The sequence below is a fragment of the Leptidea sinapis genome, chromosome 26 (assembly GCF_905404315.1).
Source record: "Leptidea sinapis chromosome 26, ilLepSina1.1, whole genome shotgun sequence".
NCBI lineage: Eukaryota > Metazoa > Arthropoda > Insecta > Lepidoptera > Pieridae > Leptidea > Leptidea sinapis.
This window is the reverse complement of record NC_066290.1, coordinates 10,819,592-10,833,673: the sequence shown is the minus strand read 5'-3', so window position 1 is coordinate 10,833,673 and position 14,082 is coordinate 10,819,592. Positions and strand designations below refer to the sequence as shown.

Genomic DNA, 14,082 nt, shown 5'->3' with positions numbered 1-14,082 from the left:
CCATGTACAAGAGAAGTCGATTTATATTCGCATCATAGACTATAAATAGTAGATTTTACAACGAGTGCAGAAAGCGAAACATTTTTATTTGAGACCGAGACTTTTGGCTGATTAGACCAGGGTCGATAATTTTCGAAACCAAAAAAATTACGGTAGCATGAAACCCATTGGTAAAGGACGAGAATATAACAAAAATTAAGGGAAAAATAAATTACGGGCGATATGAGGTCGGGAAGTGGAAAAGGGGGGGTGTTTTAGGGTAAAAAACGGTTTATCTCGATTGCCGGCAAAACTACAAGTCCTATGGCAAAAAGTTTATTGGCAAAGTTGTAGTTAATAAAGAGATCTACAACTTTTGTAATCACACTTTTTTCACATAACCTCAAAATTTAGGTGAAAAATTCAAAAAACCAAGTTTTTGGTTTTTTATTTATATCTTTTTCAAAAAATTTTTTTTTCTACGAAAAATGATGAAAACTTACCTTATTATGTCCCAAATACACTGTTATTTATTTGATTTAAAATATTTATTTCATTCGCCTTATTTTAACTTAATATCAAAAAAGGACCCTAATTTTCAATCGAAAATTCTGACGTCAAAATATCAGCTTTTTTCAAAAAGTTTGGGGGCTTTTTGTTCGTTGAAATATCTACTTTCTGATGGTGTAAAAAAAATATAAATTACAATTGTAAATGTTCGAAAAATTTAAGTCCAACAAAAGGCAGTTACAAAGGCAGAAGGTTAATTTAACACTGAATCATTAACCTTTTTTCATTTATAAATAGATTTGATTAATCGTAATCCATTTTTTGCTGCTACGAAACAACAGGTATGAATTCTTTATGAAATGCCTTTTGTTGGACTTAAATTTTCCGAACATTTACAATTGTAATTTATATTTTTTTACACCATCAGAAAGTAGATATTTCAACGAACAAAAAGCCCCAAACTTTTTGAAAAAAGCTGATATTTTGACGTCAGAATTTTCGATTGAAAATTAGGGTCCTTTTTTGATATTAAGTTAAAATAAGGCGAAAAAATAAATATATTATTGTGTATTTGGGACATAATAAGGTATTTTTTTTTTCTACGAAATCTTTCTATGAAAAAATTATTAAACACACGGAAAAACAAGACCTGTTTCCCGCCGCTTTTTTTTAAACTTACGACATTGATTATAGGCTTGGTCTCCAGACCTATACAGCCAACTATTGAATATATATATATATATATTATTTATTTATTTAATTAAAACCTACCGTATTTTAATTAATATTTTATTATCTATTATGTCTTAAAAAACACACGAGGCAAATAAATTAAAGTAAATATTATAAAATAACAAATTCTATCTCTGAACTTTTTATTGTGCTGTATGGCTCATTTTCTTTGCCTTAATAAAGATATATTTATGAGTAGATACTTTTGTGCACTTGTGCACAAAAATCGATTTTATGTAGCTTATATCGTGCAGAAATAAGCAATTTCAGAGCATGAGAAGTGAAAAATAATATATTCAATAATCCGACCGGGAATCACTGAAACTTGAAAGGGACAGTTCCAACTTACCAAGAGATGATAATTTTGATACAAATGGCGGAAGCCAGGAAGTATGCGAAGACCCTGGCATATGTAATTTATTGTGATATAGGTGAGATCAGGGGCGGATCTATAAAAGGGTTTATTAAGCTACTGCTCAAAGGCTTGGGGGGCCCTATTATCCAGGGATAAGAGGAGCCCCCAGCGCCCATTGAAAATAGTAAAAATTCGGAAAAAATAATAATAGCTGTACAAAACCTTTTGAACTCTACTGCAATAATTATATTAAATAACGATTATTATTTATAGTATTTTATTGTCCTATTTTATCTGTATCGCGTACGTAACGTAGAACACAAAATCGGCTACTTGACATTTTTATAAGAAAAAGTGACGAGTCGAGCAAGACGATGACCTGGTAAGTGACACGCCCTACCCATTACACTGCATTGCCGCTCAGGATTCTTGATTGCACCCAAAATTCTGAACGGCACTGGAATTGCGCACATTTCTTTGGACATTAGTCCCGTAATTTATAATGTTTCGAACTGCTGCTTAGCGGCAGAAAAAGTCGGCATCCTGTGTAGACTTCCACTGGTAAAGTATTAAGTATAAAAATAATGGTGATTCGTTTATTATAGGGAGGCCCCAAGTACAAGCCCAGGGTCCAACAAACTCACGATCCGCCCCTAGGCGTGGTTTTTTTATGCCAATACGGGACGAGACGAGCAGGACGTTCAACTGATGGTAATTGACACACCCTGCCCATTACACTGCAGTGCCACTCAGAATTCTTGAAAAACCCAAAAACTCTGAGCTGCAGTAGGTACAATTGCGCTTGTCACCCTGAGACATAAGATATTAAGTGTCATTTACCCAGTAACTTCACTAGGTCCGGCACCCTTCAGACCGAAACACAATAATGCTTACACATAACTGCTTCACGGCAGAAATAGGCACCGTTGTGGTACCCATAATCTAGCCGACATCCTGTGCAAAGGAGCCCCCACTGGTTGTATGTTATAATATAAATCTGTCTATTTCCAGGGAAATGGGACCATCGAACTTGGTGTATACAGACTTCCTAGCGGGTCTGGGATCATTTGTGGTTGTGGCGTTCGGCGGAACTTGTATTGGGGTCATCTGGGGCTTCGCCACCGGTCTTGTGACCCGGTTCACAAACGAAGTTAGAGTAATAGAGCCTATATTTATATTTGTGATGGCGTATCTTGCATATTTAAATGCAGAAATGTTTCATATGAGCGGGATTCTTGCGTGAGTATTACATTTTTACTCACTCACACATAAAAACAATTTCTTAATTTTTATAACATTTAAAGTTGCGCATAAAAGTATGACCAAATACTTTATGATTGTTTCAAATTTAGATTTTACGTCACTATATTTCAATAGATACCGCAATCTTAATTATTTCCTTTGGACAAAATTACTTTACTTAAGAAGCAAACAGTCATATTAATCTTGTTCAGCACAGAAACCCTTCTTTAAGCTCTGTTCAAACTGAGGCGAGTAACGCTCGGGACGCGGGACGGAAGTCGCTCGCGCCGATTGTGTCAGCTAACTTGTATGGACGTGTTCAAATTGACGCGAGTAGTCGCTCAAGTTGAAGCGAAAGAAGAACGGGATGCCCGGCGGGATTGTTTAATCTCAAAATACATGATGTTTCTCCATTGAAGAACCAAAAGTGACACTCGGGAAGTCGCGCCAGTTTGAGAGGCTAAGCGAGCGAGCGAACTACTCTAAAACACGTCCCGCGCGGTTTTCGCCTCAGTTTGAACAGAGCTTTATTACTAGATAAATAAAACAAATACTATATCCTTTTGTTTTGAAGAGCAATATAACTATTGACTATCATTAAAATCTGAACTCACGTTAAAAAATCTCATTCCTTATATAATATGTTCCCTATATTTTAATGCAAATTATTTTTCAGCATAACTTTCTGCGGTATAACTATGAAAAACTACGTGGAGGGTAATATATCGCATAAATCCCACACAACAATTAAATATACGATGAAGATGCTCTCGTCGTCGTCGGAAACCATTATATTCATGTTCCTAGGTGTTGCCACCGTCAATAACACCCACGTGTGGAATACGTGGTTTGTTCTGCTAACTATTGTGTTCTGCTCAGTATTTCGTATTATAGGTAAGTTTTATTTTACGATATTACGAACCCTCACTGGCTTCCTCTCCGGACACTGTAAACTTTTTTTTTTGAAAATTAGTGACGAGACGAGCAGGACGTTCAACTGATGGTAACTGATACGTCTTGCCCATTACAATGCAGTGCACAGGAGTCTTCAAAAACCCCAAAATTTCTGAGCGATACTACAATTGCGTCGTCTCGCGCTGTAATTGGACTAGCTTCGGTGCCCTTCAGATTAAACACAATAATGTTTATACATTACTGCTTCATGGCAGAAATAGGCGCTGCTGTGGTAATTTTAATGTAACTTAAAGTCACTTGGCAAAGAAAGGCTTCAGTGAATCCGGACTATAAAACATGTATATATTATACTCTGTTAGCTGTGAGATCTTGAATGAGCAAGTAAGGAAATGTTTGTAAATAAATACTTTGTTAGCTTGTAAGCGACGAAAATAAATTAATGTTAAAGGTGACTTTCCCACCCACAACTAAATAACCATCAACGGTTTTATGGTGTCATGAGAATCATCATCAACATTATCAGCCGGAAGACGTCCACTGCTGGGCAAGACAACCCCAAAGGTCTCCATGACGTTCGGTCCTTTGCTGCCCTCATCCAACCTATTCCAGCGATCTTGACCTGATTGTCAGTCCATCTTGTGGGAGTCTACCAACACTACGTTGTATGATGATGACCTGGTAAGTGACATGCCCTACCCATAACAATGCAGTGCCACTCAGGATTCTTGATTGCACCCAAAATTCTGAACGGTACTGGAATTGCGCACGTCACTTTGGATATTAGCCCCGTAATTTCACTAGCTACGATGCCCTTCATACCGAATCTCACATAATGTTTGCGAACTGCTGCTTGGCGGCAGAAAAAGTCGGCATCCTGTGTAGACTTCCACCGGTAAAGTATTAAGTATAAAAATAACGGTGATTCGTTTATTATTAGGGAGGCCCCAAGTACAAGGCCAGGGTCCAACAAATTCACGATCCGCCCCTGGGAGAGTTATTTTTCATGCCAATACGGGACGAGACGAGCAGGACGTTCAACTGATGATTGGTACGTGGTCGCCATTCGAGGACTTTACTGCCCCACCGGCCATCTGTCCGTTGAGTTATGTGCCCTGCCCACTACCATTTCAGTTTCGCAATCATCTGGACTATCTCGGTGACTTTGGAGCCCTCTCCACTTCTCTCTCAGCGACCATGAGCTTTCTCATCAGGCACATAGTTAGCGACCACGTCTGCGTTCCATACTTGGCTGACATTCTGTATAATTATTATATACTTAATAATAAATTAATGTTATTTTCAGGTGTGTACATATTTAGCGCAGTAGCAAATAAGTTCCGCTTGCATAAATTAAATACTGTTGAAAAGTTTGTTATGTCTTATGGAGGTGAGTGAACCTTATGATAAATTATTGGGATAAAACTAAGACTTATAAGAGATCTGTCCCATTCTGATCTCAGTCAAAGACTTAGAATAAACTAGCGAATAGACGATCTGACAGCCCGATAATTCAAAATCAAATATTTTTATTCAAAATAGGATGTGAAATCACTTATTGAAAGTCAAAAACTACCACCCATTCCGAAAATAATGCCTCAGGCCTGAGAAGAATGGGCGCAACAAACTCAGCTTACTTTTATTTCATAAAAATGGTTACATGGTTACAAAAGTCATTTATGTTATAGTAACCTTTACCACATAAACGTTTTTTAAATGAGTGCCCAATTTTGTGTGCGTTAACGAGTGATATAATATTCTAAGGAGCTAATAGCGTGGCTCACTTTTTACGACTTGTCAATCTACGGCTACAGAAACAATAGATTCTCATTTCATTTCTATATTTCTGTATCTCCGTTTCTTCTCTCTTGCACTCTGTCTATACGTTAGTTTGTTGTATATCTATCGTCCAAGTAGATTTAGATATGTATGTTTTTTTAGATCAAGAGCCGGATCATAATTATTATTTTATTTGTCAATAATCATTTTAAATTCATTAACAATGTGCTCTCTATACTTCATCTACAGGATCTACTTTACAGTTGGTAACCAGCTCAACCCCAATAATTGCATATTAGGAAATTGACTTGAGATGTCGCTCTTGCAAATATAAACAATTTGTTATGTTTTTAAAGTGACCCAACTTCTGGGATTAATGACACAAATAAAACTTAAAACAAAATTAATGAACGATACGGGACACGAACCCGCGATCTCTCGCGTTCCATGCGAGTGCTCTTTCCACTGAGCCAACCGTTCGACTAACGTATCGTTGATAAAATCTTGTATGCTTTGTAATGTAATCTTGAGCCAACCGTTTCAAATCTAAAGAGCCACAACCTGAGTTGAACAAGATAATGCGTACTCGAACGGTTGACTCAGTTGGAAAGAGCGCTCGGACGAAATCCGAGAGGACGCGGTTTCGAGTCCCGCGTTGTTCATTTTTGATTACAAATTTATTTTTTCAAGACTAGGACAAGTTCACCTGATGGAAATGATATGCCTATCACAATACAATTCTGCTCAGAATTCTTGATCATCGACATCGGAATTGCCCTCGTCAGATTGACTTTGAGGCTGAGATCTAAAAAGCGTATTTATCTACACCCATGCTTTAAATCCTCTATTAAAGATTATAAAACAGTTAGCTTATTTTCAGCATTAAAACCCCCGATGTTCTTATAACCATTACATCATCCAAACGAGTGTTGTAATGAAATTCAGTACAACATTATATTTATCATCCGTTTTCATAATAATACTCCTTTGGATGATATTATGGTTACTAGGACTGGCTGTTTTAATGTTAGCAGTAAGCTAACTGTTTCAGGATCTTTTATAGACGATTCATATTATGGGTGTAGATAAATTCTTGTATGCAACTGTTGATAATTAGGTATTAAAACACTCATGTGGTACTATTATCACATAAACCCACACCCCTTATTACAAAACAGTTGCATAAATAACTATTATACTTTGCTCATACTTTACTTACGTAAAATTTAGCTGAGTGTTAGCGTGCTCTTTGATATTATTTTTATAGTTATTTGACAGCTGAAATTGTGCAGACCTTTAGCTAAGACAGTACAATGCAAATGTCAAGTTCGCTTTTTATCACACTCAACTAAGTAATACGTAAGTAAAGTCTAAGCAAACTCTATGTACGCTCTTTAGATCTCCGCCTGAGACATGATATAAGGCTCATTAGCTTAGTAAAGTACGGCTCTGTGTACGGCTTTTTAAACCGAAACACGAGTAGTGCTTGAACACTACTGCTTGGCGACAGAAAAAGGCAGTTGTACGAAGAAACCTTTATTTTATGACAATAAGGAACGAGACGAGCAGGACGTTCAGCTGATGGTAATTGATACCTCCTGCCTTACAATACAGTGCCGCTTAGGATTCTTGAAAAACCCGAAAATTTTGAGTGGCACAACATTTGCGCTCGTCACCTTGAGACATAAGATGTTAATACTCATTTGCCCAGTAATTTCACTAGCTACGTAGCCCTTCAGACCGAAAAAGGTGACGACGTGGTACTGATAATTTAGCCGGCATCCTCTGCAAAGGATGTCGCTCCCTCCACAGAACTGCGAATGATTACCAAAATTTATTCCTCAGGTTTACGCGGTGCTGTCGCATTCGCCCTGGTGCTGTTAATCGACCCAAAAGTGGTGAAACTACAACCAATGTTCGTCACCACAACCATAGCGGTTATATACTTCACTGTCTTCATTCAGGGCATCACGATAAAACCACTGGTGAAGATCCTGAACGTAAAAACTGTGGAGAAAAGAAAACCAACAATGAATGAACGAATTCATGAGAGGGTGATTATATTTTTATTGGTGATTGTATATTTATATGAACCTCAACTTAAATAGCTTTAAGCTATCATTAAAATCTCTGAAAGACGAAATTCAAGGAAAAAATTCATTAGGTGGACTATCGACTTAGTACAGTATATGGATTTAGTACATATCTCCATAACTTGAAAAAATCGCATCTATATAGGTTGCATAATCCAAAGACAACTGTGAGCGAAACCCAGCGAATGGGTTTCCTGATTTTTTTGTTGACTTATGTCTATCTTGTTTTACCGTCATAAAGATGGTGAAAGAGTCGTTCATATTATGGATGAAAGTTGATTTTTTTGAGAGATAAACTTTTCAATGACAAAATAATTGTAATAGTTCTGAAGTGTTAAATTTTTTATGTAATATAAATTGTCATTTTTGTGTACGATAGCGCAATAAATGAATATTGTTATTAACCACATAAATGATAGTACTTTTATAATGATAAATAAAGCAATTCGTACGAAATTATTTCCTAATCATTCCAAAATGTTCAAAAATGCAAAACATTAATGTACAAGTTTTCACTTCTGGGGCACTCCCGAGTGCAACCCATTTTTTTTTATATTATAACTTGTTTATCAGTTGAAATTTATTTAATTCTCGTCCATTGGTTGTGGAGTCAGTAGACAAATGATTTACAAGAGCTTAAAAAGTATAATATAAATGGTCTAGTTCACCAGTTAACGTCAGGGTGTCGAATTTGCGTGACGGTGTGTGCACACATCGTAAAAATTTACTCTGATAATTTTTACCCAACGCGCCAAAATAAATATAACTTAAAATATAAATTAATATACATCACACACATACTAAATGTGTTTTAAAATATACCTCAGTGAGAATCAAATGCGTTGCTACCGTTCGATAATAAAGTCAGTAAAATGTATATTTTCAGTTTATGGACCACTTGATGGCGGGAATTGAAGATATACTGGGAAAACATGGAAACCATCACATTAGGGATAAATTCAAGAGATTCGACAATAGATTTATAAGACCTTTCTTGTTGAGGAATTATCAGGTAAGCTTGCTTTAATTCAAGACATAAAATTTTCAAGCTCCATGAAACAAAATTAACGCAAATGGAAATCATCCGAATTTGTCCAAAATAGAAACATTTTATTAGAGATACATACATTTTAAATTTAAATTAAATAAAGGTAAGGCGAAAAGGCATATGTTTTCTGTAAATGTCTCTGGGAATCAAGGGAAATTCACATTGCCAGTCATATAAGATGGATAAACACGATGAAATAAAGAAAACCGCTAGAGACAGTGTGAGTAAATAAATAAAATACAAAAAGTGTTTTACAGGTGGTATTACAATAGTCTTGGGTATGAAATGATTTATTTGAATAAGAATGAATATAAACGAGCGGATATTTTGGTCTGATTTTGGCCGTATTTTTCTATTCGTGGAGAAGTTTATTTGTAGATATTTAAATATTCTTTAAAATTTTTAAATTATATTAATTTAATTTTTTTCAGGGAGCTGAACCGAAAATTCTAGAAACTTACTCTAAGTTAGCAATGAAAGACGCCATTGAGTATATGCAAAGAAATGCATCAACTATTGGAAATATATCTGGGGCTGAATCTATGTCAGCAATATTTAAAAACTATACGAATGCCAACCTCAATGGAAGGTAATTCTCATTACAATTATTAAAAAACAAGATACTTTAAAGTGTAGTATAGCAAAAGTTTGGCATAAGTCTAGTCAATAGAGAAAATAAAAACATTTAGTTACTAATCAGTTTTATAATCTCATATTTTATAATCTATTCATACCTATTTTTACTTACAACCATGGCAAATGTTGCAAAAAAGATCGCTACCATCAAATCAAATATTTTTCTCTCTCTCTTCCTCTACTTCGAGTTGAGTTTTAATTTCTTCTGAATTGCCAAGAAAAATATTGGCACTGTTAAATTAATGTTTAAGCTTCATCATTTTACAAATTATTTTGATTACAATAAATGGAAAGTGAAGCAACAAAGAAACACAAAAAATAAAATAATTCAAAAACATTAAAAGTTTTTTTTGCATATTTATATAGACAAGCTAGCTATTAGGTTTATTCCATTCATTTCCATTCACAAATATCGTTTGTGATGTGCAAACCCCTGATACTCCAATAAAATAAAATTGTTGGTAGTAAAAGACTTAAATTTTATGAATCATAAAAAATCCCGTAGAGTGTAATCAAAAATACAAGTCATAAAAATTTGTCTCGTATTAACTTTAAAGTCACTCATGGGAGTATTATTCGACGAAAAAAAATTAAATGCACTAAATTTTTGGGGCTTTTCAATATTCAAATTCAGAAACTATTCTAAATATAAATGGAATTGGAATATTAAAACGATTGTTTAACTGTTGACATAACCAATATAGGTAGGAATGTTTGAATAATCAATTCTGAAGATGAAGCGAATTGTTGAAATTTTAAGTGTAATGAAATGAAAATGGATGGTCGTATGTTTCGTTTAAAATCCTAATATTCTTTTCCAAAAGTAATCCCCATTAGAGTAATTGAGCAAAACCTGAAATAAAATATTTATCAATATGATAATATTACGTTAGATATATTTTTTATACATATAATATAATAATATTAAATTTTATTGGCAACATAATTCCACACCTAAAGATAGTTCATAATTTATAATATAAAAAAGTAACTTTAAACTAAATTAGTAACTTTAACATAATAATATGTAAACAATAATAAAGAATAATAAAAAATAAATAAAACAGACCTAGTAAATGAAAAAAGAGAAGCATATAAGTATGTAAATATGTATTCATCTAAACTATTGGCAACATTTACATCTGTAACCAGACTTTCTTACCCACAGTCCGAGTTTCAGTCAATTAGATTCGTCAACATGGAACATTGACATGCAGGAGCTGGAGTATAATCCGTCCAAGAAAGACTTGACCGACGCCAGAATCCATCATTTACTAGCTGAAGAGCTATGCAAGCCTTACAGACGGGTATGTTTCACTCGAAAGCCAGGTGACCCGGTAGGCTTCATTCATTTTTTATTTATATTGTAATAGCATTAATTTGTAACCCATTTCGACAAAATTGTAACAAACGTCGCTTGATGAGCTTCACATCTTGGTCAAACTGAAAGTTCTTAGAAAATCAAAAACTGATTAAACTAGCAAGTTATGTTGTGTCCATTCACGTGAATACATCGCTGCATTCAAAAACTGCCACTGAGAGAAGCACTTTGCCCACTCTTCCTTAGCTTAGGGTCTCTTTGACTGCCTTTTGAGATACACCCACAGCTGCCACGGCATCCATAAAACGTTTTCCTCATACTTTTTCTACTATTATCTGGAATAAAAAAAATTCAGAAGGTGCAAGTACGGGACTATAAATCTGGTGACCCAGTGTAACGCCAAATATTCCATCGTTCGCCTGTCGCTGTGCGACGATACGTCGAAAATACGTGGAAAAAAGGATCCTACTGCGAAGTAATTTCTCTTGAACTTTTCCCAGACAAGTGGCAAACAATTGTAAGTGTAGAACTCTGTAGTAACTGTTTTTCGATTCTCCAAAACAACTGTCGCGTCCTGTCCTTTTAAGAACGAGGCCACCATCTTTTTTCCCACGCTTCGACCTCTATTCACTTTAGTCGCCAACTCTTCGGGAGGAAACACCCACTGAGAAGGCTGTCTTTTGGTTTCGGGATTATAACAGAAAATCCAACTTGAGTCACTCGTAAATATATCGAACACAGCATTTGAATTTCCTCCGTTAAATATTTCAACGATTTCGTGGCACCAATCAACACGACGGAGTTTTTGGGCCTCGGTCAAAATATGAGGTATCCACCGGGCACAAAGCTTCCTGACCGCTAAATGTTCATGAAGGATTTGTACACTGGACTCATACCAATGCCTAAATTGTCCGAATCTGCTGTTGTCTTCAGTCATTGCCGTAGAATGTAGTCTCTCACGCAGATCATCGGTGAGATTAGTGCGACCACGTATAAACTCATTATGTCAGTTGTTAACAGTGGTACGAGATGGTCTTCATCGTTAAAACCAATTGTAGTCTATTAAGACTTTCTGATTGACTTAAATGACATTTTTTTATTAGAGAGTGACTTATATTATAAGTGCATTTATGGCATATGTCCAATGGCAGCATTAAATAAACACATGGGTAGAGCTACTTTAACTTAATCATAATCACAAATAATTCAAAAATTAAAATACGTTATTCGCTGATATAAATAAATTTTTCATAATATAATTTCGGAGCAACCTGTAAGTAAGCTAGTAGCGGTGCGCTAGCGTAGGCACTAATACCGCGATCACGTTAGGCTCCTCACAGACTACAGACTTTCTATTAGCCGATAGTTTGGTCGGCCTCTTATCAGTGTGAACAAGCATGCAAATTCGCAATTTAGTATCGGCCTTTAAAAAGTTTGATAGGGTTGCCTTCAACTTGCACACAATTGCCTTGTGGCCACAATTGCGTTCCAAGTAATCTATCGACGAACTATCGTTCGACCACTTGATCAGTACTGCGCTCTTACGGCATACTTGCCGATTGTTTCATCGGACCGCTGACTCGGCTCGGCCCAGGACTTCCAGGACTCCCAACTTAGGGCGTGGGGAATATGCATATTGGGACTTTTTAGACCCAAAAAATTAATGGCTATTTTTAGAAGCATGCCGCACAGGTATATTATTTCATGTATTTACATTTGAACAAGCCTTATTCACTACAAATTTCAAATTCTAGTGTAGAACGTGCTTTCTCGGCCTGTGATCTCTGTATCAATCAAGCAATAGCAATATTTCGGGGCAACATTACAAGCGTCTGATCTCTTCACAAACTCTAGCGAATCTATTCAAACGGCCGACTGGCCAATTGGCCGATTGGCCAGTTTACGCACTCACGTCCAAACCAACTATTTTGTGTGTTCACGAACAGTCCAACTCAAACTATCGGCAGGTAAAAAGTCTGTAGTCTGCGGGAGCTCTAAGGGTGATTAAAATTTTTGTTACCGAAATATATAATTTGTTTGCTTGAAAATTTCCATTATTTACATTAATTATTGGATTTTTTTTATGATTTTGGTTAAGTAGCTCGCAACTGTAGGGCCACACTCCATATTATAACTTCAGCAGTTAATCTATACTAAAATAACATAAGAGCCCTTACGACTCGTACAAATGAGGTCTTATTTGTTTTAGCATCGCCGACTCAGTTACAGCCGACACGCTGTCAATGATAAGGACCTGGGGACACAAGTTAATTATAAAACACACATGAATATACGTAGACTTGTTGGTGATAGAAAGCATCACCACAAACGCAGTAAGCGAGGGAAACAGGTAAGAAGAAGCAAGCAAACTATCAAAGCAATTTACGTGTAATTCTAAGATCAACATGAAAATCTAAAACATGTAGGTACTCACGCCTTCGGGGTTGGCAGAGATAACAGAACGCCAATTGCTTGGATCGTTACTAACCTCACGCCCTTTCTCTAATAAAGTCTTTCTCGAATTGTTTCAGAATAGGTTCTGATCAACAACATTGTTTGTTTTTCAAAATGATTGAAATTATTTATTACAAATTTTTATTGGGAATATGCTCATGCTTGAAGGTCCCTAAGTCGCATCGGTTCAGGATAACTACAACCTATAATTGATTCCACTAAGTTAGAAGTTTCTCGCGCAGTTATAGAATGCCAGACTTGTGGGTGGTATTTCGCATTTTGACGTAATGTGCGGTGATGTATGACAAGGGGTCTAGGTCCTAGAGAATCATTAAGAGAAAAATTTAAAGAAATAAACATTTTGACTGTTGCTTCTCAATACATTTTTGATAATGTTCTGTATGTTCATAAGCACATTGAGGAATTCTCTAAAAACTGTGACATTCATAATGTTAACACGAGGAACAAACATAAACTTGTTATTCCTACTACTCGGTTGGGTCGAGTTAGTAAGTCTTTTGTTGGGCGATGTATATGCTTCTACAATATGATCCCAGAAAATGTTCAAAACAAATGTGTTACGAAATTTAAAAGAATTGTTAAATAACGTTTGTGTGGGAAAGGTTATTATAGCATAAACGATTTTCTTAATGACACCACGGACTAATAAAGCTAACACCCTCAGGCTCTTTAATTATTAATGTTTATTGTACGATATCACATTGTAATCCATATTTTATATAAAAAAGAAAAACCCGCTGAGTTTCTTGCGCCCATTCTTCTCAGGTCTGAGGCAGTCTCTTTTGAATGGGTGGTAGTTTTTGACGTTCAATAAGTGATTTTAAATCCTATTTTGAATAAAAATATTTCAATATGAATTTGATGGAATTCACCTTAAAGGAGTGATGTTGCATCGAGGGAGACTTTTTAGCGGTGAACTCACAAACTTGCAAACATAGTGAACACGCCTTTTACTTCAGATCTAAGCAATTTGTTAAGTATTTTAAAGTGATATCTCTCA

At 35.7% G+C, this 14,082-nt stretch overlaps 2 protein-coding genes across 7 annotated transcripts in view; one reads left to right on the top strand and one right to left on the bottom strand.

Moving 5' to 3' along the window:
* LOC126972445 (chitooligosaccharidolytic beta-N-acetylglucosaminidase) overlaps positions 1-14,082 on the bottom strand; it is a 561,898-nt gene that overhangs the window by 211,027 nt on the left and 336,789 nt on the right. The window lies entirely within an intron of this gene.
* The window catches only part of LOC126972427 (sodium/hydrogen exchanger 3), a 76,307-nt gene that overhangs the window by 48,723 nt on the left and 13,502 nt on the right, over positions 1-14,082 (top strand). For 3 of the 5 annotated variants that reach the window (XM_050819153.1, XM_050819152.1, XM_050819157.1), the window contains exons 6-13: positions 2,588-2,815; positions 3,495-3,712; positions 5,037-5,120; positions 7,355-7,563; positions 8,489-8,614; positions 9,082-9,239; positions 10,455-10,623; positions 12,817-12,957. In XM_050819153.1, coding sequence (XP_050675110.1) covers positions 2,588-2,815; positions 3,495-3,712; positions 5,037-5,120; positions 7,355-7,563; positions 8,489-8,614; positions 9,082-9,239; positions 10,455-10,623; positions 12,817-12,957 — 1,333 coding nt within the window. The remainder of the gene's footprint in view (positions 1-2,587; positions 2,816-3,494; positions 3,713-5,036; positions 5,121-7,354; positions 7,564-8,488; positions 8,615-9,081; positions 9,240-10,454; positions 10,624-12,816; positions 12,958-14,082) is intronic. The other 2 variants (XM_050819156.1, XM_050819154.1) reach the window with 1 other exon arrangement.